The 26,800-nt window shown below is 40.9% G+C and overlaps 1 protein-coding gene across 2 annotated transcripts in view; it reads left to right on the forward strand.

Annotated features, from left to right (window-relative positions):
* Nucleotides 1-26,800, forward strand: part of xirp2a (xin actin binding repeat containing 2a) — a 59,816-nt gene that overhangs the window by 3,327 nt on the left and 29,689 nt on the right. For both annotated transcript variants that reach the window (XM_058051732.1, XM_058051731.1), the window contains exon 2: nt 22,881-22,992. In XM_058051732.1, the coding sequence (XP_057907715.1) occupies nt 22,881-22,992 (112 nt within the window). The remainder of the gene's footprint in view (nt 1-22,880; nt 22,993-26,800) is intronic.

The raw sequence follows: 26,800 nt of genomic DNA on the forward strand, positions 1-26,800 counted from the left end.
TTGAAACTTTATTATACTTATACTTATCTATAGATACTTATATATTTACCCACCTACCTGACAAGTTAACGCCAGGATAGCTACGTTGGTTGCTTGTCAAAAGAGAAGAGGACAGCTGCTGCGTTTTACCCTTGAACTGACTTGCTTGAAATCAAACTTAAACTGTATGAATTTGATTTTATATACTTTACCTTTTCAAAAGGCTGCTGTTTTATTTTTTTATAAATGCAGGCTGCGTTTTATTGCATTCTGTCTCCCAGATAAGGGTCACTTTATGCACGTTCCATATTGCTGTTGTTTTTTCGAATCCTAAAAATAAAAATGACAGCAAAAATTTGATTTCTTTATTGCATTTTTTAAATTTCATCAACGCAATGAAACGTAATTTATTAATATTGTAAAGAACTTACACTTGAGATGGCATCTGTTTTTAATGTCTAACTTTTTATACTTGACTGCTGTGCCTCGCTTTTACTCTTGTTTTAGCTGTGTATTAATGAATGAATGTTGTATTTTAATGTATCTTTCACTCTGTTTACTTGCTTTTATTCAACTACATTCTTCTGTAAAGTGTCTGAGTATTTTGAAAAGCGCTATACAAATAAAATGTATTATTATTATAATTATTTATCTACAGCAGAGTAGTCACATGGTGCGTCATTCCCTACAGGATGCGCTGCAGGGAAAATAAACATTTAATCATGAAGGCTCATTATGTATTTGTAGCCAACTTAGTCATTTTTATAGTAGGTTAATATAGCTAATATAGATACATAAAGCATGTGTTGCCTTCATTATAAGGCTTATATAAGGCTTTGATTATTTTTGTGGCTCCAGACATATTAGTTTTTTTGGTCCAATATGGCTCTTTCAACATTTTGGGTTGCCGACCCCTCCCCTAGCAGATCTGAGGCGTTCTCAGGCCATCTGAGAGACTTGTCCAATATGTCCCGAGTCTTCCCCAAGGCCTGACGTGCTCTGAACACCTCCTCATGGAGGCGTCCGGGAGGCACCCCACAGACATAAATCATTTAGGCTGCTTTTACCAGCGATCTTGCCCTTTCCGTCACAACCCGAAGCTCATGGCCATCGGTGAGGGGAAGAATGGCGCTTGACCGGTAAAGGCCGATGCAAAGACGCCGCACCAATACAGCTTTTGTATTGGATCAGACTACAATGTGCGTGTACCTAATATTGTGGTTTAAGAGTGAACAACCTAGAACTCTTTAGATACTGTATTCGGCATCGAGCATGAGTCACTTTTCCCAGGTTTTCCAGCAATGTGCTTCCAAAACATGACCTTGACTCTAACTAAAGAGGAAGCTTAATATTTGATGACTTTTTTTGCCACAGGTTTCTTGCTGTGCCACCGTTTGAATAATTTAAATGATACTACGCCATTGGCTAGGCAGATTGACACTTGCATGTGGTTGGGGATGAGATTAAAGTCCTCACCGTGGGACTGCAGACCGCTTTCAACAGCCCCTGATGTAAGCAGATGCACATGTTTATCTGCAGTGCAAAGAGGGAGTTTTTGTGAGCAGGATCAGCCTAGGGAGGACACGGGTGTGTGTTTACAGCATTCATCTGACCTTCTGTTCATCACTGTGCACATAAGGAAGCATGCACACGTGCTTTTTCACATGCTATGTATTTTATATTCAATGAAGATAATGATGAATATTCAGATTCAGACCTCCATTCATCCATCTATTTCCGATACAGCGTATCCTGATCAGGGTCATAGGGTTTTTTTCCCCAGTTGACTTTCAAGGATAGGTATTGACTGCATGGTACCACTATAGTCCTGTGGGGATAGCTTCATATCTGGATATCTGGATATGGTTGGTCCCAGTTTTAAACAATGTTTACCACAACACACACCGCCTGTAGAACAAACATGGCATCTATAAAGCTGGAGTTTGCTGTGGGGATTAAGGAGAAAAAGCTGAATGCCACACAGAATTCTTTGAATTTCCGGAGAGTAGCATTCACTATTAATAAATTGAATATTTTCATAGAGCATAGAAAACCTGTGTATGACTTTCTAAATATGATTTTTACCATTATTAGAAGTAACACCCCTATAGTCACCTTTTATACTCCTGTTATTCTTTCTTTACACCACATTACGCAGGCTACGGGATCACTACTGGGATATAAGACACGAGCGCCGCTAGCAAAGCAAGCTACCCAGCCTCTCCAATTTACTTATTAAAAATAGTAAGCGGCACGGCGGTCGAGTGGTTAGCGCGCAGACCTTACAGCTAGGAGACCAGGGTTCAATTCCACCCTCGGCCATCTCTGTGTGGAGTTTGCATGTTCTCCCTGTGCATGGTTTTTCTCCGTGTACTACACATTCCAAAAACATGCTAGGTTAATTGGCGACTCCAAATTGTCCATAGGTATGAATGTGAGTGTGAATGGTTGTTTGTCTATATGTGCCCTGTGATTGGCTGGCGACCAGTCCAGGGTGTACCCTGCCTCTCGCTCGAAGACAGCTGGGATAGGCTCCAGCACCCCTGCGACCCTCGTGAGGAAAAGCGGTAGAAAATGAATGAATGAAAAAAAAGAGTACCATTTCCACATGGAATGGGAGGAAAACGTCTACGTCATGTGCCATGGCTGATCCATGCAGTGCATAAGTAAGCTTATTTCATATGCCATCATTGTAACCAGAATACTACATAAAACCTGTATTTCAATATTTTTGACTAACAATAGTCAACTATGAAACAGTAGTTCATTCATTCATTTTCTACTGCTTATCCTCACGAGGGTCGCAGGGGTTGCTGGAGCCTATCCCAGCTGTCTTCGGGCGTGAGGCGGGGTACACCCTGGACTGGTCGCCAGCCAATCACAGGGCACATATAGACAAACAACCATTCACACTCACATTCATACCTATGGACAATTTGGAGTCGCCAATTAACCTAGCATGTTTTTGGAATGTGGGAGGAAACCGGAGTCCCCGGAGAAAACCCACGCATGCACGAGGAGAACATGCAACATGCAAACTCTGAGGGTGGGATTGAACCCTGGTCTCCTAGCTGTGAAGTCTGCGCGCTAACCACTTGACCGCCGTGCAGCCCATGAAACAGTAGTCATTTATTAATTCATTTATTTAAAAAAAAAAACTGTGATAGAGTGAGGAAGTGATGTTTGAACTAGCAAAGGACGACTGTGTAGTATTCTGGAGTAAAAGCAGGTAAACATTCCAACATTGACCCAAAAATAACAACCAAATGAGCGGGGGAGAAAGAACGTCTGGCAAAGACAAAGCAACATTATTTTTCAATTATACTAGTATTCTTTTTGTGCCACAATATCAAGTCAAACTAAATGTAGTGTATTTCTATTGAAGCATGTTGATGTAATGGCGGCTGTTGGCCAGTGGGGGGTAGTGTATCATCGAGTGGCTAAGATGATAGGAAAGCAGTCATCTATAGACGTTACTGATCTGTTCACTGGGATTCACTAGTACAGTCCCTAACATAACTTTTATGTATGCATGCCTGCCAGACGGCATAATAAAAACAAGAATGTAAAAGGATTTTGGGAGATCAAGTTCCACGTAAACGTTAAAGGGGATGTTGTCACTTGACTCTGTATCATGACATCATGCGGAGTAAATTTAGAGATGAGAGGGTGGTCTGGAATAACTTGACTCCTCACCACTGAAAGATAGTCCTCTGCTCTCTCTCTCTCTAGCTTCTTATTTTGAAACAAGCAAGGCCTCTTCATTTGTCATTTTTAGCCAAAACACACGCTGAGAGATGGGACAATACGCCCTTCCTGAAGGAATCCATCACCAATGCGCAAGCGTCACTGATCGTATTCTGTTAAATGTTGAATAAACTCAAAGCCGCAACATGTCTGTGAGGAATGGCTCCAGCCTTGATGAGGACACTAGTGTCTCCATCATGTCTATTGAGCTCATAAAAATTCCATTAAGTTTTACCAGGCATCTCTCGCGTCTCGCTTTCACAGATTCAAATCTTTTAATGGGGCTGGCAGCGGGGGCCCACTGTGTGTACATTGCTCATCTGTTGTGTGATGATGACTTGTTGCTTTGCTTCCTGGCTCTGGGAATTGTTGCACTGATGCATATGAACCAAGATTCTCATAAGTTGTGTTTGAGGGTGTGCTTAGTCAAAAGTACAGATCAAGGTCTAGTTGCACTAATAATCGTTAATGGACAGTGGTTCTCAACTGGTTTACCTGCAAGACCCACCATCACTCCTTAAAGGGGAATTTGCACTTTTTTTGGATTTTTTGATTGTCATCCGGGCAGCACGGCGGTCGAGTGGTTAGCGCGCAGACCTCACAGCTAGGAGACCAGGGTTCAATTCCACCCTTGGAGTTTGCATGTTCTCCCCGTGCATGCGTGGGTTTTCTCCGGGTACTCCGGTTTCCTCCCACATTCCAAAAACAGGTTAATTGGCGACTCCAAATTGTCCATAGGTATGAATGTGAGTGTGAATGGTTGTTTGTCTACATGTGCCCTGTGATTGGCTGGCGACCAGTCCAGGGTGTACCCCGCCTCTCGCCCGAAGACAGCTGGGATAGGCTCCAGCACCTCCCCCAACCCTCGTGAGGAAAAGCGGTAGAAAATGAATGAATGAATGAATGATTGTCATCCACAATCCTTATGTGAAACATGCGCACATATTTCTTTCCCTTTTCTAGTGTGACAAAACAAGTTAATATGAGCTAGCTAACAACCGACGTCATGGGAAATACCTATTTTGACTCCATAAAAAGCTAACCGTGTTCCATTTAGATAAGTGACTGACTAGCTAGCTCTTAATTCCGCTACAAAGATTCAATAAGATGATCATTTTCTGTTAGCATTTTTTGTGCTGGAAGACACAGCCATCGCAAGGAGAACGGAATGCAGAAGTATGTGTATCAATGCGCCCTAGGAAAGATTTTGGTAATGTTTAAATCATCAAAATACGGCAAGATACTGCAACTATTACATGTAATCATCAGTGTACTTGATAAATCAAAGCATGCAATGTTTTTGGTATTTTTTTTGGTCTTAATAGTCAAAATAGGTGTATCCCAATGATGTGCATTGTTAACTAGCTACAGGCAATGGTTTAATTAACTTTTAACTCATGCATGCTCCCACCCCTTGAGATTGCAGCGATACTGCAAGTGCCTCCTGTATGATATTTTTGTTATTGTCTGATTAGCAAGAATAATGACATCACATTTACATTAAAGTCATTAAAGATTCTGTAAAAGGTCATGGTGTATAATAAATGTTTCTGCAACATTATATTACCGCCGACATGCTGACAAACATAAACTTGCAGGTACCATGCACTAACTCAGTATGCAATCAGCTGCTAGGTGGGGAACCACGCTCATGGTGGCCTCACCTTAGATTTCTTACCTGGATTTAATCAAATCTGCAAATTCAGTGATTTTTACTTAAGAAAATGTAAAAAAAATATATCATCATTCAGAAAATACAATGGACAAATTAATATTTATTCTATACACGCCACTGCAACCCAGCGACCAGTCTGTACCCTCAAAGGTCCAAAATTCTAGTGTTAAAACGCCAGCATGAATCCAAAGTATATGTTAATCCATTGCTAAAGCTGCATTGCACATACAATGCATATTGTCGTCTTGCCATCCGGTTGCATTATCAGTTAGCTTAAGACGTATAAAGGCTTATCATGTATTGTCAACATGTGTCTTTGTCACTGCGGAGGCTCGTTTTGCCATCCCTCATCTCTTCTTGGCATCACAAAAACAAGGGGGGAGATGCGGCCAAGTCGAGCTTTCCAATGAAAACGATTGGCTGCTTATCAAACTCAACCTCACCATGAGAAAATCTGGGAGAAAGCACAGCTTAGATGCACGCTGAGCGAGAGGTTTGACAACACTGAGGAGTGACAGCCGTGCAAAGACCGTGTATGCCGCCCTCTTTTGCTCTTTATGCCAGCGGGAATCCATACATGGTGATGCGTAATATGGAACTCTAATCATTTATTGCTGGTATTGATTGAACTATGACAAAATACAACATTTTTTCCACCAACTGTACCAATGTGCAATATTAAGGGCTTTAAATGCAATATACTAAGTTCTATGTGAAGTATTTCCATAATGCCTCATATTATTACTATTATTATTATTATTATTATTAAGGCCTCAAAGGTGGCGTTTCCTTGTTCCTCAGTGCCATGCCATGTCTCCCTACTGTGTGTGATTGTGTGCTTGCGTGTGTGTGTGTGCGTGTGTGGGTCTAGTATGGAGGGTGGGAAGGGGCTTTCTTTTGTTTCATTGTTTTTTCCTTTTAATTGTGGAAATTGTTTTAATTCTGTAAAGCACTTTGTGTTGCATGTCTTTGCAGGAAAAGTGCTATACAAATAAAGTTGATTTGATTTTGATTTGATTAACTCTCCAACAAGATCTCAGTGTATAGACTGGTCATATATCTCATCTCGTTTCATATTATCTACATACTGTATTGTATATAACTCTAGGAAAAACTGTTGATTTTGTTAATACTTGGGTTGTTTATATTGTTTATTTTTCCATATTGTGTATTTTGTACTGATTAACTGATTCTGTACTCTTGCTGCTGTGCAATACAAATTTCCCCACTGAGGGACGAATAAAGGCATATCTTAATCACAAAAAATCATAAAATTAGTTAACATGTCATTTAATATGATCTCAAAAAGAGATGCATTCTTTCTTTCAATACTATAAACTTTTTCGCAATAAGTTGGCCTACTTTTAGGTTCACGGGGCCAGTAGGTGAATCAAAGTTCACGGACCTGCATAAGCTTGTGTGAGGAGTCTGAGAACATAAAGCACCCAATGCGGCGTACCAGCCAATGTCAGTTCCTTGGCGAGCGGTATAACAGCTTTGGGATCGGCTAAAAACAGAGCCCCGTCCTTAGCCACATTGGAAAACATATAAATAGTCGTGCGTGGTGTTGTGGACACTGACGCCCTCTGAACATCAAGCTAGCAGCACGCATGATGAAAGAGAGTGAAATATCAATGATTTATATTCTGCAAGCATTGAGCCAAAACCTTTTGCAAGACCAGACTCTTGGGGGTGGATGGGAGGGGCATGGGTGATGAGAGATTTAAGATAAAGTAACACCCACGTATAATCTAACACATTAACCTTTTCGCTGCTCTGCATTTGACTACTGTTAAAAATGGCTGTCGAGTGAGTCATTACTGTGATGCTCCCAGCAGTTGTCAGCTGGGGTTGCAGTGGGGGGGTGGTTTCTGGAGGGTAATTATGGTACCGTATCTGCCTTAGTTTGCTGGTCTTGTGGGGGTTTTTTTTGTACGTAGGAGCACAGAGGAATGTAGAAATATTAATGGCAGTACAATACATTACATTACTGATGATACTTGTTAAAAATATCACGTTTTGGCGCAACAACAAAAAGTATGAATGTTAGTATTGCTATTTTTAGCGCTCCTGTCAGACACTGGCTCTGTGAGTCATCACCCCCCCCCCCCCCCCCCTTTAAGGCACCTCTGGATGGCGATTACACCTACAGGAGCCAAAAATAAAAAAATATGTGAATTGCTGTAAAACGTTTCCATTCTTTCTGGGAAGACGCTCTGCAAGATGTTGGAGGTCACTGATGTTGCACTTGAGATAGAGCCATTGATTCCGTAACAAAGTCACAGAAAACAGACTTCCCTAAATAGTTCCCACAAAGTTGCGTTGAATTGTCCCAAAGGTCTTGGTAAGATGAAACAATAAAACTAACAGGTCATTGATTGAATAATTTATAGCTGGTGTCAAGGCTTTTTGTTCATGTAGTGGGGGGAAACCGCATACAGAATAATTTAATGATGTGTGTGTGTGGGGGGGGGGGGTACTTTCATACATTTGTGCATTAAAGATAGTGAAGATACTGCCCTCACCCTCTGTATTCATTACACCAACCACTTCATGTCTGCTCTGACCTTCCCACCTTCAAAAACAAGTAAAAACCTTTGTTTTGTTTTTACCTCTGCTTGCTATATTTAATGTGCCGTCCTGTTCTGTTTGTCAGTTAGCTTTATATAGTTTTTATTATCCCGAAAACTATTCCAAATGCAGAGAAATGCTGAATAAATCGCATAAATGAACATTTAAGGTCACTTTTAAATTGACTGAAGATTGAAAACTGGGTTCTTTTGAAGCCATAATCAATAAGAAAAGCAGAGACTTGTGGCGTAACTGTGTTAGTTAGAAAAGAACTACAGAGTCAACGGCTGACGTACACGCAGTAGGGGGACAATGACTTCCAGTTCTGGTTTCTTTGTTCACAGTAACAGGTTGCTAACAAGGACATTTTGTGATAAAAATATGTTACAAACACAGTTGGACTCACGCAGTGTATTAATAATATCTATTAATTATGGGTAGGCCTGGCAGGCCCTCAGTGACAGCTGCAAAGCAGCATTTAGCATGTTAACATTTTAGCTAATTTACTCGTGTCTAAACGCAACTACACACATGGCATGATGTAGGGAGACTCAAGAACTAGGACAGTCTTGCCACTTTTGATGCTAACATGCTAACTGTTAGCATGGTAGCATTTTAGCTCATTTCCTCATGTTGAACAGCTAATACAGACATTGCGTTATGCGTTATGGTGTTATGGCTATGCTATGATTGTTTGTCTATATGCGATTGGCTGGCGGCCAGTCTAGGCCCAAAGACAGCTGGGGTAGGCTCCAGCATACCCGCGACCCTCGTGAGGATAAGCGGCAGAGAAAGTAGATGGATGGATAATAAATAAAAACAAATGTGTAAAAGAAATAGAATAGGTCAGAATCCATTGAAGTGTTTGTAAATGTGACACCGGGGGATTCTGATGTTCTGACAGGAGACAACCACAAATGCCACACAGGGGAGGAAGATTGTGTTGCCTTGTTTTTCCAATACCAAAAAAAAAAAGATAACTTAAGATTTGATGTGGGGCGTAAAATGAAGCAGCATGTCCATATTGTTCATGCAGCAGGTTACAGTATGACAATCCTCCATCTGTTGCGGCAGATTCCTCCATTTGTTTGTTTGCCGAAATGTGAATCATACATCCCAGTTGGCTTTCTTTGTGTAAGCTTGCTATACCACATGCGCGGCTCCATTCTTTTGTCTGTTTTGCTTTTTGCATCTTTTATCTAGCTTCTAAGTTTATATAATTCCACCATCTTAGTATTTTTCATTCCATTCCATCAGCCTTCCACTCGTCTCCACCGTTCTCTCTTTACTTTGCCTTCTCTGTGCTTGTGTTTGCCCACAAGTGTTGGACATATTTGTGTAGGAATGTCGCATAATAGCTGTATTTATCCATTCTGAGGACAGCTTTGCAGATTTGTGTTGTTGCATGAGATAATTTTTTTTTTTTCAGACTTACACTGGCTTTTACAAGAAAGTAGACTGCATGGTACCAAACAAAAACACTTGCAGTGAGAGAAAAACTGTCCAAAGGGGAAGAGGGATGGTATAAAAGCCAGAATGACCTTCAACAGAAGAATTCTCACAGTTGCATAAGAACAACAGAAGGCATGTGATGCTGCAGAGAGGAGTGAAAGTGATTAGCGTTATGCTTTTGGAATTAGTCCACCAGCAAAGCCATGTTCTGGTGTCCATCGGTCATGGATGCACAGAACTTTGTTGAATATTCAGCCTTCATAAAGCGACTTCATGCCAACAATATAGAAACCTTGACTTAATCAGAGGCCCTTCAGCTTGCTTTTGAAAAACAGAACTCACAATAAGCTTCGCAACACAATGTAACGATCATGCCGAGGCTCACTCACGGTGCAAAACAAAATAACGGCACAATGCTGAAAGCACGGTAAAGGCACTCAATGTAACATTAGCATGTAACTAACAGCTGTTCAGGGCTCTACGTTAAAAACCAAAATGACTTGCCCATGGGGAATCCTTAAGGTGAGAACTACTTGCCCAAACTTGCCCCATGTAAAATGAAAAGACTGCCATAATGATATCATATATCAATATATGCTGATAATTCATCAGATAATAGTACTGATGCATTGTATTTGGAGGAATGTCTGAAAAATAGTGTAGATGTATGTTAACATGGCAAGCCATGCTACCTTACACATGGTAGTCGTAGTAAGCAGTGATATTTAGAAGTTGTGCACCACAATGAAACATTTGACACATTTGTGTACTAGTAAAGTGTTTTTAATCCAGAAAAAATGCTCAATGGTCAAACAATAATTTGTGAAGCAAAGGTGAGAAAAATACACAGAGAAATGGAAGCGCTAGGTTTTGTAGCTTGTGCTAAAATCAGCACTTGGTATTGGATCTAATCGGTGGTGTTTCATTGTGACCACTTCAAATTGTCACAGCAATGTGATTCACTCACCTTTGCCATCGTTTGATTTGCTGCCGCTAATAAAATACTTGTTTAGGAGGCACTGCTTCATCACTTTTTGCTGTTTTCCTTCACAAGTTGTTGAAGAATTAGACGATGTTGGCAGGGACGCCATGATAGATGTTTTCCTAGTAAAACGATCGCTGATTGGTTGATCGCGAACAAGAACGGGTGTGGGTAAAACGCGGATTGTGGATTACGGACCGCGGTCTAAATAAACGATTCTGATTGGTCCATTTCAAGATTTGCAAGGATTGGTTTGCAAATCACCACCGGAATTACACAGTCCGTGTTTTACCAACACCCAACAAGAACCGCTTTAAAAAAAACTCTTGGCAGTATTGCATGCTAAAGTGTACTTGCCCGACGGGAATATTAATGATTGGATTTACTTGCCCCAATTTTGTTTTAACTTGCCCCGGGCCATCGGTACATCGTTATTGTCGAGCCCTGGCTGTTTACAATAAATGTCACAAGACATGTGGAAGAAGGACCACTTCCACACTGAACGGGAGAACTTTTTTTCCACTCTATCTTGTCGAACATACTATGGCTGCATGGCAACATTAAGGTAATGTAATGTAAGTCGGTGTGTCATCAATGTAACATTACTGACACCTAATGACCGGAATGCTCCAAATGACCTGTCAATATTTTTGAACTTATAATATGCCTGATCATCCATAAAACTGGGATTATTTGTACAATTTGTGTGTACAATTCCGCAATGTTCGTGTTCAGTTTATATTATAACTGAAACCATATACTATATTTCCATTAGATGGTTTCCAAAACAGTAAAACTTAGACTTAAAAACTTGATGCTTATTATTCTTGGCATTTAGGTGACGACTTTGAGCTGTTGATGTGATCGGGTGTAGTGGATCCAAGGCAACTGATTGATTCTCCTGGTCTGCCCAGTGTTTCGTTCACTATACTAGAACTGTGTGGGTGATGTGCGGGCGCTTGTATGCTGAGCCAGAAAAGCCATAAGGCACTTTTCACAGCCAGAGGCACTCAGCCAAAGAACTGTCACAGTGGTTGGGAGCTACTATGTATGCTACTGTATGTATGCAGTGTGCAATGCATTTACAGAGAGGTAGTTTGCGATACTATTTCAAATGAATTTTCTAAATTCTGAGTGACTGATTCTCTTGGCAAGCTTCCCACGCACAGCACATAATCATTTACAAGAATCTCCGGGCATTAGATTAACCATTTCCTTCTTAAGCGTGAGTATATAGTATTTACATCAGATTTAGTTGCATTTCAGTGTCCATCAAAAAGCACTGGAGGAGCTGATCGGTCATCTTTTCCACTGTTGTCCTCTAGATTTTACACACCTGCTTTATTATATGATTTTAAAGACCTCAATCAATCAAGCAATCAACTTTTATTTGTCGAGTCCTTTAACAACACACAAGGTGACCAAAGTGCTTTCCATTAAAATCAACATTCTAACAATTTAAATACAATATAATAACAATAGGCTGCACAGCGGTCGAGTGGTTAACGCGCAGACCTCATAGCTAGGAGACCCGAGTTCAATTCTACCCTCGGCTATCTCTATGTGGAGTTTGCATGTTCTCCCCGTGCATACGTGGGTTTTCTCCGGGTACTCCGGTTTCCTCCCACATTCCAAAAACATGCTAGGTTAATTGGCGACTCCAAATTGTGCCCTGTGATTGGCTGGCGACCAGCCAGGGTGTACCCCGACTCTTGCCCGAAGACAGTTGGGATAGGCTCCAGCACCCCCGTGAACCTCGTGAGAATAAGTGGTAGAAAATGAATGAATGAATAATAATGATACAAAACAATAAAAATGGCATTAAAAGTGTCTAAAATCATTACTGTATATTAAAAGCCAGTAAAGCCAATAAATGGGTTTTGACCCTAGATTTAAAAAGCCCAAAGTCAGTGATGGTGCGCATTTCAGGCCTGAGAGTTTAGTCCTTGCTCTGGGGACTTCCAACAAAAGCTGGTTTGAGGACCGTAGGGCCCTGGTGGGGTGTACTAAATTACCAAATACAACATATTCTGTTTTATCGTTGTTTAAATGTAGAAAATTTTGCCCTAACAACTTTTTAATACCTTTAAGACCTTTCTAAAATCCACTTATTGAAATCATTTGAGTGTTCAACTAACTGTAATGGTACTCACATCGAATAAATAAACAAAACAGACATATTGATGGATTGGTTGAAACAGGTTCAGGAGAAGTGTTTCTCCATCTACACAATTATCCTATTCTTAAATGAGCTCATTACAAATCAAAACATTTTCAAACCATGAATAATTGCCATTTTAACAGAGAATATGGAAGCTGGCAGGAGAGGATGAGGACAAATGAATTGCAGGTTGACGTGACTCCTTGGAGACCATCAGCGTGCAATAGTATGTCATTAAAAACCTGGTGTGAGCAAAGGTTATTAGTGGAGAACGGAAATGTCAGCGTGTGACACAAGACACAAATACGAGGAAAGTTCCTGCTTGTGTGACAGAAGGACTTATGCGTCTCGCTCATATCGGCAACAGTGCGAAGATTCTATCACACTGTGACATCTCTCTAGGCAATATGATACGTACATCACTGTTACCATGGTTCCCAATGACCTTGCTGTTGGCATATGTCGCATGACATGGTCCCAGTTGGACAGAATTGATTTCATTAGCTGGATTTCTTTTAAGAGGATCCATTTTTTTTCCTCCCAGAGTGGATTCTCCACTGTGACAGTCTGTCAGCATTAAGGCAGATTAATAACGTTTAGTTTTAGTGATTATTTTCTCTGTCAATCTTAACCCAGCCAGGAAGGAGCCAGTGGACTTTGTAGTACCGGTCCCAAGCCTGGATGGCGAGGGATGCATTAGCAAAACCTGCAAAACAAATCTTTCCCTACTGGGTTTAACGACGGCCGCGACTGTCATTGTTAATGGACAGGTGTCAGTAAAAACCATGCTACTGTTGGTCGACAACGAAGTGGGGAAGAGGAACCATAGAGAGATTAGGTAGGAAAGGCAGTAACGCAGCAGTGAGATAGGGACTCTAAACGACGGCACAATGAACAGAAAGAGTAGGTAGCGAGCCGACATTACAGAGGGAAGAAAAATACTGTGCCTAAGAGACCAGATGGAAAGGCAGCAAGGCTAAAAACAATGAAAGAGTTGATGGGAAGAGAAATGAGTATAACGGTAAACGGTCTCATGGCGGTGAGGAGAGTGTCAGACAAAGCTATGGTGATGAAGATTGAAACTGGGGGAGTAATGATGAACATTGTTAGTGCCTTGTGAGTTAGAAGAGAAAGACCATTTTTGGAGTATTTCCAGAGGTGAGAGAGTGGTAGTTGGTGAAGGAAATAGAGATGAGGAGGCGTTGGCAGATATGGTATTAAGGACAGGAACATGGAAGGACAGATGGTGGTAGATTTCTAAAAAGGAGAGGGAGGAACACAGAGCCATTAATAGGAGTCAAGGTAGGATCACGCAGGTAGACTACATTTTCTATAGCAGATGTAACCCAAAACAAGAACTGGGATAGTAAGATTGTGATGGCAAAGGCTAAGGTTGTACGAGAGACTAGACCAGGGGTGGGCAAACTACGGCCCAAGGGCCACATCCGGCCCGCCAAGTGTTTGAATACGGCCCGCCCAATCTTTCCAAAGTATTTCATTTAAACTCAACATACAACCTGGCATCATGGCCCGAGCCAACCTTTTGATGGTTTTATCAATTTCGTTTTTTGACATGGTCTGTTGTTTACAAAGTGCTCCTGAAAAAAGGGACACAAGCACATAATAATAATAATAATAATAATAATAATAATAATAATAATAATAATAATAATAATAATAATAATAATAATAATAATAATAATAATAATAATAATAATAATAATAATAATAATAATAATAATAATAATAATATTATTATTAGATTATTATAATTATTATTTGAACTATTATGATTATTATAATTATTATATTAATGCGAATTATTATATTAATTATATATAATATTATTGTTATATTTGCATATTTTACATAATAATAATATAATTATTATTTTAATTTTATTGTAATTATTATAATATTTAATTATTTTTAAAATATTTAAATATAAATATAAAATAATAATAGCAGATTGCATGACAATTTTACAGATACAATAATACCCCCCCCCCCCCCCCCCGTAAATTTTGTCATATCAATGCTGCCCGCGAGTCAAAAAGTTTGCCCACCCCTGGACTAGACGGTAAGAAGGGAGAAAATTCATTCATTCATTTTCTACTGCTTTTCCTCACGAGGGTGACTAAATAAACACAACAGTGGTGAACAATATGTAATATGACTCGTTTAAAAAGTAGCCTACCAGAAAAGTCATTCCAAAACTATTGAAATTGCATTCTTCAGCATCACATTTAAATAGCTTCATAATTCCTTCATCACACACTTTGTCAGCCTCTCTTGCTCTTTTTCATTGTCACTGTGTCACGTTTGTCTCAAGCCATTAGCCGTATAGCTTACCATTAGCTCATACAGCTCTTCATCGTGCAATAATCTGGCATTTTGAAACCCATGAGTGATCATGAATGGTTGACTGTAGTAATTCTACACTTACTTAAGATGTGTCCAATGCCTGCAAAACAATTGGAAACAATAAGACTGCAAAAGTGCTATTAGTTTCCACGTCACTCATTCATGTCACTACTTCCTGAAGCTGCAGTCTAAAATTCATTCATTCATTCATTTTCTACCGCTTTTTCCTCACAAGGGTGGCGGGGGTGCTGGAGCCTATCCCAGCTGTCTTCGGGCAAGAGGCAGGGTACACCCTGGACTGGTCGCCAGCCAATCACAGGGCACATATAGACAAACAACCATTCACACTCACATTCATTCCTATGGACAATTTGGAGTCACCAATTAACCTAGCATGTTTTTGGAATGTGGGAGGAAACCGGAGTACCCGGAGAAAACCCATGCATGCACAGGGAGAACATGCAAACTCAGAGGGTGGAATTGAACCCTGGTCTCCTAGCTGTGAGGTCTGTGCGCTAACCACTCGACCGCCGTGCCGCCCAGAAGGGAGAAAATGAGCTGGATGTTAATGAACTCACGGCAGGATAGTGTGAGGGCAAAATGGAAAGAATACTTTAAAGAAGTGAAGAATGAGGAATGCTTTAAGACATATAGCACCTGTGGAGGTATGACTTAGGTTTAGGTGAGACAGAACGTTCAGTGATGTCTTCGAGAATAAAGGGATGCCTGAGGAATGGAGGGAGAGGGTATTGGTGCCGATCCTTAAGAACAAGGGTGATGCCTCGAGCAAACTGCAAACTGCAGGGGCATAAAGCTGATGAGCTACAAAATGAAGCTCTGGGAAAGAGTAATGGAAGCAAGGCTAAGGAAGTCAGTGTGCCACAATTATTTCATGCTGAGGAATAGCACCTCTGATACAATGGTACCTCTGAAATTCTTGATGGACAGAAGGAACTACGTTGTGTCTATGCGGCGGTACAACAGTCACGTATGCTGTAGGTGACACAAATCTGCTTCAGGTGGAGCTTAGAGCGCCTCAAGGATCAACCTTGAGTCCCTTCTTGTTTGCTATGGTGATGGACAGATTGACAGATAAGGTCAGACAGGAGGGTCCATGGATAACAATGGTGGAGAAATGAGCGGGATAGGAATGAAGGTGTACTATTTGTGTGTCAATGAAGGGGTATCATGGCAGCACACAGGCCTCACAGCTAGGAGACCAGGATTCAATTCCACCAATTTCTCCGGGTACTCCGGTTTCCTCCCACATTCCAAAAACATGCTAGGTTAATTGGCGACTCCATATAGTCCATAGGTATGAATGTGAGTGTGAATGGTTGTTTGTCTATATGTGCCCTGTGATTGGCTGGCGACCAGTCCAGGGTGTACCCCGCCTCTCGCCCGAAGACAGCTGGGATAGGCTCCAGCAGGAGAAAATGATTGAATGAATGAATTAAAGGGCGTGAAGAGGTGAAGAACTGAGTGTAGAGTAGAGTAGAGTCCTTTCTGACAAAAAGGTGTCTTCAAAAGTGAAGGGAAAGATTTACAAGATGGTAATGAGACCAGCCCTGATGTATGGTCTTGAGACAGGAGCCCTGACCAACACGCCCTGACGGGAGGCAGAGATGGAGGTTGCAGAGTCGAAAATGCTTCGACATTCATTGGGCGGATAGTATATAATGCAGTATGCTTAGCATTTTTATAGTAGGAGGTAGATCATTTTGACTTGGTCATTTTATGAGTAACTTGCATGCTGACAACATGTGTGCACCAATGCTTTAGATCAGGGGTCTCAAACTCAAGGGGTCTCAAACTCAATTTACCTGGGGGCCACTGGAGCTAGGGTCTAGGCAAGGGTGGGCCGCATCAGGTTTTCCATAAAAAAAAAACCCTTTTATTAAAAACAGAAAAATATACAAACTTTTTCAGTGCTTTGCTTCCAATTTTCTACAAGAAAAGCTCTGATAAAACATCCCACTGTTCTCAAATATCTTAATTTTTATTTTTCTGCACAAAATAAGATAAAACATAACAAACATAAGATATAAAATAAATTTAAAAAATCAAGAATAAAGAAAATCAATCAGTAATAAATAAATATAATAATAATAATAAAACACCAAATAATAAAAACTTAATAATAAAAACATAAGAAACCACATATAGTTGGTGGGTAGACAAATTATTTTTTTCTGATAAAAATTAACAAAGCATTATTAGAGCCCTGTAGACATGACAAAACACGACTATAGTCACATTTATACTCTTTTTATTTACAACATATTGCGCAACTGCAGGGTCTTGAGACACATGCTAACTCGCAAACTAGAGAGCTAGCGACCTAAACGGTAGCCTTCAAGTTATTTCCTTTAAACTTAAATAGCCAAAAACTTACCACTTCCACACGGATAGGGAGGATAACTATTAACAGTTATTTAACCTTTAACATGAACATTAATCAAACGTAATCATTTTTTCTGGGTACATGATACCATACAGCATCCATATCAAACTTGCGCGGGCATTAAACTTTCATATCAAGGCGGGGGCCTCAAACTAGTGTGGCCCGCGGGCCGCGTGTTTGAGACCCCTGCTTTAAATGCTCACTGGGCAGGAGCTTCATAATATACTGTACGTTGAAGTCTCATGAGGTTTGCTGAGTTATTATTTGCGTTATGTGATGTTCATGTTTGCCAAATTTTGGTGTGTTCCACCCCGCTGCTGCCAAAATTTGGTTGAACGTTGTATGACCTCAGGAAACAGGAAATAAACAAAACAATTGCACTGTTGATGCTACTAATGCATAAAATTAATCATATAATTAGTAAAAAGTCCGGTATAGTATTTATAGTCTTTAATGCAACAGAACCTGTCAAGTAGAATGCCCCTGAAGTAAGCACATAAATGTATGCGCATTTAAAGCTTTATGGTTTAATATGGCACACCCACCTATAACACAGTTATTGTTTTCCAGTACCAGGTAATCTAATTCATTCTATTTCCAACTTCACAGGAGCTGGAATTGTTCTTCTTTGGTGAAGTGGTATAGGGATGTAATAAGGTAACAGAGAAATAAATGGACTAAATGAGGTCCCGTTTACGGCACGGCGGTCGAGTGGTTAGCACGCAGACCTCACAGCTAGGAGATCAGGGTTCAATTCCACCCTCGGCCATCTCTGTGTGGAGTTTGCATGTTGTCCCTGTGCATGCGTGGGTTTTCTCCGGGTACTCCGGTTTCCTCCCACATTCCAAAATCATGCTAGGTTAATTGGCCACTCCAAATTGTCCATAGGTAAATTTATTCCACCCACCGCCCGCCTCTAGTCACACCCCAAAGCGTTCCCGAAGACTTCCGGACTACTGCCGAACCCCACTTTCTAATTTAGACAATATAGAATAAAGAAACCATTTGAGAGCGACTTGATCGAATATCAAATGCAATATACTAAGTTCGGGGGCGGCACGGCGGTCTAGTGGTTAGCGCGCAGACCTCACAGCTAGGAGACCAGGGTTCAATTCCACCCTCGGGTTTGTTTGCATGTTCTCCCCGTGCATGCGTGGGTTTTCTCCGGGTACTCCGGTTTCCTCCCACATTCCAAAAACATGCTAGGTTAATTGGTGACTCCAAATTGTCCATAGGTATGAATGTGAGTGTGAATGGTTGTTTGTCTATATGTGCCCTGTGATTAGCTGGCGACCAGTCCAGGGTGTACCCCGCCTCTCGCCCGAAGACAGCTGGGATAGGCTCCAGCACCCCCTGCGACCGTCGTGTGGAAAAGCGGTAGAAAATGAATGAATGAATGAGGTCCCGTTTAACAGTGGTCAACTTAGTTTTACACTTCTACGTATAAGAAGAACAATACAGACTTTAGAAGTAGAAGAAACTTGACAATATACAGTAGTATTTATGTGTTCTCGGTTATATTCCCTCTGTAGGGAAGTCCAAAGACATATTTTGTGCAACATGGAGCGCTGCACAGCCAGTTTAGAGGATGTGACAGTGCTTGGTGCAGCTCATTGAGTTCGGCTTCATTCGATGTGAGTACCATTACAGAGAGAGGCAGCATGACGGTGACAGAAAGGGAGAGATTACGAACTCGCCATAGTGGATACAGTATAAGTGTCTAAGAGAAGGGACTATTCTTAGAGAGAATGCAGATTAAAATCCATGTTTTATAGAATGCAAAATGTAAATTTGAGGACAACATTTTATTATTGTCTGACACCTAATAATTGTATAATTTTGCTATGGGCACAGTGTGCATTGCGTGACTGTAGAGACTCTCTGATGACGCCCTGCAAGATGCAATTCAAAGACCGCTACGGGGAAAACATCATTTGCATAAAACAAACACCCATACATTTGCAAACACACAAACACGCATATACAGGATTTGCAAATGGGAAAACATGTTGTGCAGGCAGACTTCTAAGTTCTGACAAAATGCTTGCAGATGAAAAAACATTCCACCAAGGATAGCGACTTAATGCATGTAGCATGTTCGCCCTTTTTGTGTTTGGCGTGTTCTCCCAATGCATGTGTGGGTTTTCTCCAGGTACTCCGTTTTCCTCCTGCATTCCAAAAATATGCATGTCTAAATTGTCCATATGTATGAATATGAGTGTGAATGGTTATTTATATTGTATCAGTGGAAGTCAGCTGGGATAGGCTCCAGCATACCCCCCAAGGCCCTCATGAGGAAAGTGGATGGATGGAATTAATTTCAATGAGAGTGCCTCCAATTCAAATTCACCTAAGTGCTCTTTGGGCAGACACTTGAATGCTGATCCATATTTACCTCAACATTGTTAGTGCTTGCATGTGTAGATGATTAGCATTGTCAGGAATACTGAGTTGGTGTTCGTGTGCCACAGAGCTGCCTTTGATCACATGGATTCCAATCTGAGTCTGTCTTACTTTTGCAATGTTAGACTCTCAATTAAACAATGCACACTCTCGTCACAGATGAGGGGTATCCAACTGTCATCACTATTGGAGCTACAGTATAAAACGACTAAATGAAAGGAGAGGTGTTTTGGGGTTTTATTTATACGACGGTAACATTTCATTGTACTTTGTTTACAAAGCAGATCTCCACTCACATAGTGTGGGTATTTTTATTTTATGTCGCAGGGGTGCTGGAGCCTATCCCAGCTGTCTTCGGGCGAGAGGCGGGGTACACCCTGGACTGGTCGCCAGCCAATCACAGGGCACATATAGACAAACAACCATTCACACTCCTATTCATACCTATGGACAATTTGGAGTCGCTAATTAACCTAGCATGTTTTTGGAATGTGGGAGGAAAACCCATGCATGCACAGGGAGAACATACAAACTCCACACAGAGATGGCCGAGGGTGGAATTGAACTTTGGTCTCCTAGCTGTGAGGCCTGCGTGCTAACCACTTGTCCGCCATGCAGCAAAATGTGAACTAATGCTTGGAAAATGTTATTTGTTTTTCTCTTAAAAGAGCATTATGGATAATAATAACAAACAGGAAATGATCAGCTCATAATTATGGAGAGTACAACATCATTTTGTGTAAATTTGTCATTTAAAAAGAGTCATAATGACTAATTATTTGGTGCTTGACCCTCGAGGGTGAGCTAAAAAAACATGGCGCACAAAGAAATCCATCTACCCTCTTGTTGGAAGAATGAAGGTTTCCTCTTTTATGCTTTTATGAGTTTTGCATGTAATATCACTTACTCGTTACTAGGGGTGTCAGATAATATCGGCCGGCCAATATTATTAGCTCATATTATTATATCGGTGTCGGTTTCTCCCACATTAGGGATGACTACATGCTCCACGCAGCAAGAAGATTGCTAGCTCATTATATCCGCCATCTAAAAATTATTGCCAAGTTTCGCTTTCAGATTGTGACGATGCAATTTGGAATGAAAGCAATTGGTTTCCCATCTTCCATTAATATGTGTAATCCACTACAGTATCACATCTCAGGAGGAATCAGTCGGAGTCACACACAGCTAGCGTACTGGCAGCAAAATAATAAGCAACAGGATCTTTTCAAGTGTCTGAGCACACACCAAAATGACTTGAGCAATGACTTGAGTGGTTTCAAACCGACGGCAAAGATGACGGTGAAGCTTTTTTTTATCCTCAACCTGGGAGATAAGTCATGGTCAATTAACCGTCTGAATATTCCATTTATTTTCCCCACGGTAACCCACAGTATTTCAGTATGTGGAATCAAATTTTGAGCAAGGAAATCAGACAATGCACCAAAATGAGTGAATTCAAACAATACAAGCAGGTGAGGAAGAAGAGTCTTGAACTTGTTTTGTTATGTTTAACTCTATTCATTTAATATTTTATAAAATAAAACCACTTCCATTACCGAAATACATATGGAACTTTTTCTATAACTTACATCGCACTTTGCAGTACAGTGCAACTTTGGTTAGCATCCACCCCGGTTAGCATGTTTTTTGGTTCATGTTTTATGGCACAATTTTGCCTTGTTTTGCTTAGATTATCTGGTTAGCATACAATATGGCGAGTGTCTTGCTGTGTTAATACACTACATCAGTCCAACTGTGGTCTTAATGTATGTTTTTTAAACACAAAACATCCTTCCTTGTTAGCATCCTATTAGCAAGCTAAACAAAATGGCAACTGGAAAACGCTAGTGGGCTACCTGACATCTATGACGTCATCAGCAGTTGACTCTAAAAAACATGCTAACACAATTTTATACTTTTACAATCATAGTTTTGCATGCATAAAACAATTTTAAATCTGTAATGGAAGGATTGAATGAGCATTTGAGGTTACGTTTAGTGAGAGCAACACTGATCTCTTTTATGTGTGAAATTGAAACTGTGCTTGAAAGTAGTTAGCTTAGCCAAATGCAATGAGGGTCAATAGAACAGCTTGGAAAAGTCCGAACATCTACACGGGTTGATCTGACAAATCTTTAAGTAAAGTTGATCAATGTATAATTACAAGCGCTTCTGAAGTAATGGCGAGTGGACAGGTGCGTGGACATGCCGTACAAAAAGCCGGGGAGATCGGATAAGGCGTAAGGGAGTTACTGCACTTACAATTTTCTGCCAGGAGTGGGGGCAACACTGGTGGCAAGGCGGGTATGCGGTCACGTCCCGTCCGACGTCTCAAACCGCCATAAAAAATTTGCGACGCCTACGACCCCTACTTCTGGCCCGAAAATCACCACCGTCATCAAAAATGGCCGACTTCCTGTTCGTTTTGCAATATGGGTTCTTGAGACTTTTTGGTGCATCCTGTCATGATAGACGTATCCACCAAGTTTCGTTGAAACGTTATCGGTGAAACTGGTGGCGGGGACTAATTTTTTTTAATTTCTAGGTGGCGCTAGAGAGTCAATTTTGGAACATTATATTTGAAACACATAAAATATACAATTTTTTGCCAGACATTATGGGCTTGCCAAATTTGGTGAGTTTTCGGGCATGTTAAGGCCCTCAAAATCGCTCTCAGTTCGCAGAATAATAATAATAAACATTACGATTACAATAGTAATTACCCACGTGTAAACAATAGAACCACACAAAACCACTGTACTAACCCTACTTAAAATATGCAAATAGAGTTGCAATCAGATGAGATAAAATATGTCTGACTTTTCAGAGATACTTAAAAAAACACACAAGAGTCATTATCAGTTGTTCACCATCTTTTAAGAGTTATAAATCAGCAATGGTCTGATTTGCTATCTGTGGTCTTTTCTTTCATAGTAACTGCATTCTTGGGGCCTTTCTGTGTACCCCAGGAAATGAAACTTCATTTCACTTTTATGACATTTTGCGACATGTACATTTAACATCTGTGCACAGCCAGCTGGTGTCTCTAACCTGAAGTGCCACCTCTAATTTGCCACATTGCAAAAGCGCAGGTGTTGTGTTGTGACAACTCTCCCTCTCTTGTTTTCTCTGTGGCCAGGAGCTGACAAGCGTCCATGCATCACCATCCAAGCGAGTGACATCCAGAAATCTTACCTTGCCTGATCAAGCAAAAGAAAAAACAATGGCCTTATCTCAGGATGACACTTTTTGTAAGTATTTCCAATTGGCTGTGTGTGTGTGTGTGTGTGTGTGTGATGTATGAGAGGAGAAGAGGAGGCCTAGTGTTCCACACCGGTCCCTCCAACTAACAAGCCCGGCCGTAGAACGTGACAGAAGGCAGCTTGGGAACACTAGATTGTTCTCGCCAGATAAGTCTTCCTGGCACATTTTTAATAGGGAAACTTGGCTCTTGCTAGATAACCGTGTGTTCTAGATAGTGGACCTCCTGACTGTGATAGCAATACCGACGAAGGCACCTCCAGTTTGTTTTCAGCTGACTGCGATAATGGTGTGGACACCTAACTTGCACAGTCCTGAAGGGAGGGCAGGGGAGCAATTTTCTTTGAGGAAATTGACCACAACTTGATCTATGTGAGGAGAAAATAGAAAACAGATGTTGCTATGTTGTGCAATCACAATTTCAATTTTAATTTCAATATTTTTTTAAAACACTTATTCCAACAGGAACACCTTCAACAATATTCATTCATGCATTCATTCATTTTCTACCGCTTTTTCCTCACAAGGGTCGCGGGGGGAGGGGGGGGGGGGAGCTATCCCAGCTGTCTTCGGGCAAGAGGCGGGGTACACCCTGGACTGGTGGCCAGCCAATCACAGGGCACATGTAGACAAACAACCATTCACACTCACATTCATACCTATGGACAATTTGGAGTCGCTAATTAACCTAGCATGTTTTTGGAATGTGGGAGGAAACCGGAGTCCCCGGAGAAAACCCACGCATGCACGGGGAGAACATGCAAACTCCACACAGAGATGGCCGAGGGTGGAATTGAACCCTGGTCTCCTAGCTGTGAGGTCTACGTGCTAACCACTCGACCGCCGTGCCGCCCTGGATGATTTTTTTTACACTTATTATATTTAAGAATGTTAAAATAACTCAAAACATTGTATGTATTGTCAATGAAGGTTGACTGATGCTGATCGATCAATATTGATACCAATGTTGAGATCAATATTATCAATATTTGCATCAATCCGCCCACCTCTATTAGACTGTTAGAAATACATCTGTGAGGACAAGATAGTTATTTATTTGACAGGTGCCAACCATGAGCATTTACAGGAGGTCATAACTCAATATTACAGTGCGACTCATAGTTTCGTCTTACAAATGTAATTAAACTCATCACACAGCAACTTAACACTGAAAAGGTACCTAGGAAATACACATGACATGTACCAATATGAGTTTAAAATAAGAAGAGCAGTTCATCGGAGGACAAGCAACATAGATGGATGGCGTTGCAATGCTTCCTGTCAATGAGAAAGAGCCAAAAGATGCTCGGAACCCAGATCCCACAGGGAGGCTGATGTCATTTCAGCACCCCCTTGTTCAGACACAATGCATTATGGGAAAACTTTACAATGTTTTTTTGTATTTTAAACTTGTATTGGTATTTGTTTGTATATTTTCATGTTTCATGTTGCTGTGTGATGAATTTAGCGTTGTTCTCAGTAAGATGACACATAACTCGTGAATGGCTCCTGCCAAAGAAAGAGCTACCATTTCCTCACTGAATCGCAAGGGGCACAGTTTTTAAACAATTTGTAGTAGTTTAGTAGAAAAGTAAATATCACAAGATTTGAAATTTAGCCATGAATTAGCTGCACCTATGTACAAACCGGAAAAAAAAAAACAAGAGCTTTTGTTTTTGCTGACAGGTTATCACTAGCGTCTCACAATCTGCAGGGTCAGATGACCGCCACTGGTGACAGGGGAGGTTTGGGAGGAGCCAGAGTGGGCTTTGGAGAGGGGGGAATCGTCAGGGTCCGTTTCCCACAAAGCTGTCAAGTTTAAATAAAGCACAGCAGCGTAGTAACTGCACTTTAAACAGATGCAAAGCTTACATTAAATCTCCCTGCTACTGCGCTCCCTAAGCCCTTGTTTGCTTCTACTTGTGTCACTCACGCTCCACAGGGTGATTTGATGGACCAAGCCTGCCATGAACAGAATAATTCTTCGGTTTATAGGCCTACGTACAAGTACATGGCTTATTATGTGGCTAACCTAGCCTAACCTAATTTGTCATAAAAGAGAGCATATTACTCCGGTATTGCCTTCCCTTTATTAACGTCCTCTTTATTTTCATGTACGGACATGCTAAAGTCCTTCTATTTGTTGACATTCCCGCCAATATATCCATTCGCCATCGCTGAGGTCAGCATCTCAAATGCTTACATTTGTCCTGAAGCTCGGCACTCGGCAAACCTTTTCAGTTGGAAAAATATTGCATATCAGACATGCTCTTTGCATAATATAACCAGCACAGAAAGCTTTCTAGTTCTTCCAGAATCTGCACCTATTCAGCTGTATTTCTTTGGATTCCGTGCTTCCTGCGAAAACGGTCTGTTTTAATGTATTCCACCCCGGCCCGTCACCAAGCACACCCACTCCGGTGTGGGTGTCACTTCCGGTTTGTGCCGCTAGCTACGAACTCAACTTTATAGAAGTTGATAAACGGTATTGGAGTCGATAATAAACGGCGATATATCTTTTTAAAATATCCGCTTTTAACATCCATTCATGGTAACAATGGTAAATAGTGTTAGCATTATAGCGTTCTACAGCATCGGTAATGTGTTTTATGGCACTACCAATGTTTAAAAAACGTGGGTAGAGCCACTGATTGGGATGGGAAACCGCTAGTACTCTATGTTTTGGTTTACATTAGGATATTTCTTCCCGAACATTTTGATCAGTTTCAGTTATCACTTTACTAGGTGTGCCATAAATGGCCCCTGGGGTGCAGTTTGGACACCCCTGATCTATTGAATATTGACTAAAAGTATGTTACAATTCCCATATACATTAGTATGCCTTATGTGGTGAAAATAAAATGAAATCGTTATTCCTTTTATTTCTACTAAGTCTCTCATTAAGTATTCTGTGGGAGTGTTTGCTTTCCACTTTGGGAACAGGAAATCCATGCGCAATTTCAGTGGGATTATCAGTCGAATGCAGCTTCTCCTCAAGGCCGATAACCACACTTTTCTGTGGTCAATGGGCTGCCAACAGCAGCTCACGGGGTGGGCTCAAGTCAGTAAACACCAATGATCACGGTTAATATCAGAGAAAATAGACATGAATAATTCATGTGAAATGGATTCAGTCTTGTATTGTGAGGAAGGAAAGAGCAGCAGAGAGAATGAAAGAAAGGCTTTGGTCTGAGTTCAGTGGTTTACGGAAGGATCCTTGCTCGTGGTGTACGGCTATGTTTGTTCACAGAAGGGATGAAAGACTTATAGGAGAAGAAGAGGTAAGAAATCTGTTATGATCTGCTGCTGTGTCTGGGGCATATGTTGGAAGGCCTTATCATTTTAGTACTACCTGAAAATACCAGCCGCCATTTTATAAAGCAATGAATTACCATAAGTGGAGGAAATGGAAAAAAAAGCATATTTAAGCAGGATTTACATTTTTTTACACATTTTCAAACATAAAAATGGCTAAATGAACAAAAATACAAATCAGAAGACGCATTCAAAGATTCTGTTATATGTAGTATTCCACACCGGTCACTAGGTGTCAGAATTGTTACTGTCATGTTTGGTAAGACACAAAGGTTTGAATTATCTTATCTAATTATATTAATAGGCACAATAATGCCTCATAAAAAAAACCCAAAACACGGACTACTGTTGAGGCTATAACGCATCCAAGCTAAAACCCAACTCTGAACCCCGACGTCACATCCTGCCCCCCCCCCCCCCCCCCCCAAACGACTCCTTTATCACGGGAGCATGACTGTTGTTTATGCCTTACACACCCTTTTG

The sequence above is a fragment of the Doryrhamphus excisus genome, chromosome 16, assembly GCF_030265055.1.
Source record: "Doryrhamphus excisus isolate RoL2022-K1 chromosome 16, RoL_Dexc_1.0, whole genome shotgun sequence".
In the NCBI taxonomy this organism is placed as follows: domain Eukaryota; kingdom Metazoa; phylum Chordata; class Actinopteri; order Syngnathiformes; family Syngnathidae; genus Doryrhamphus; species Doryrhamphus excisus.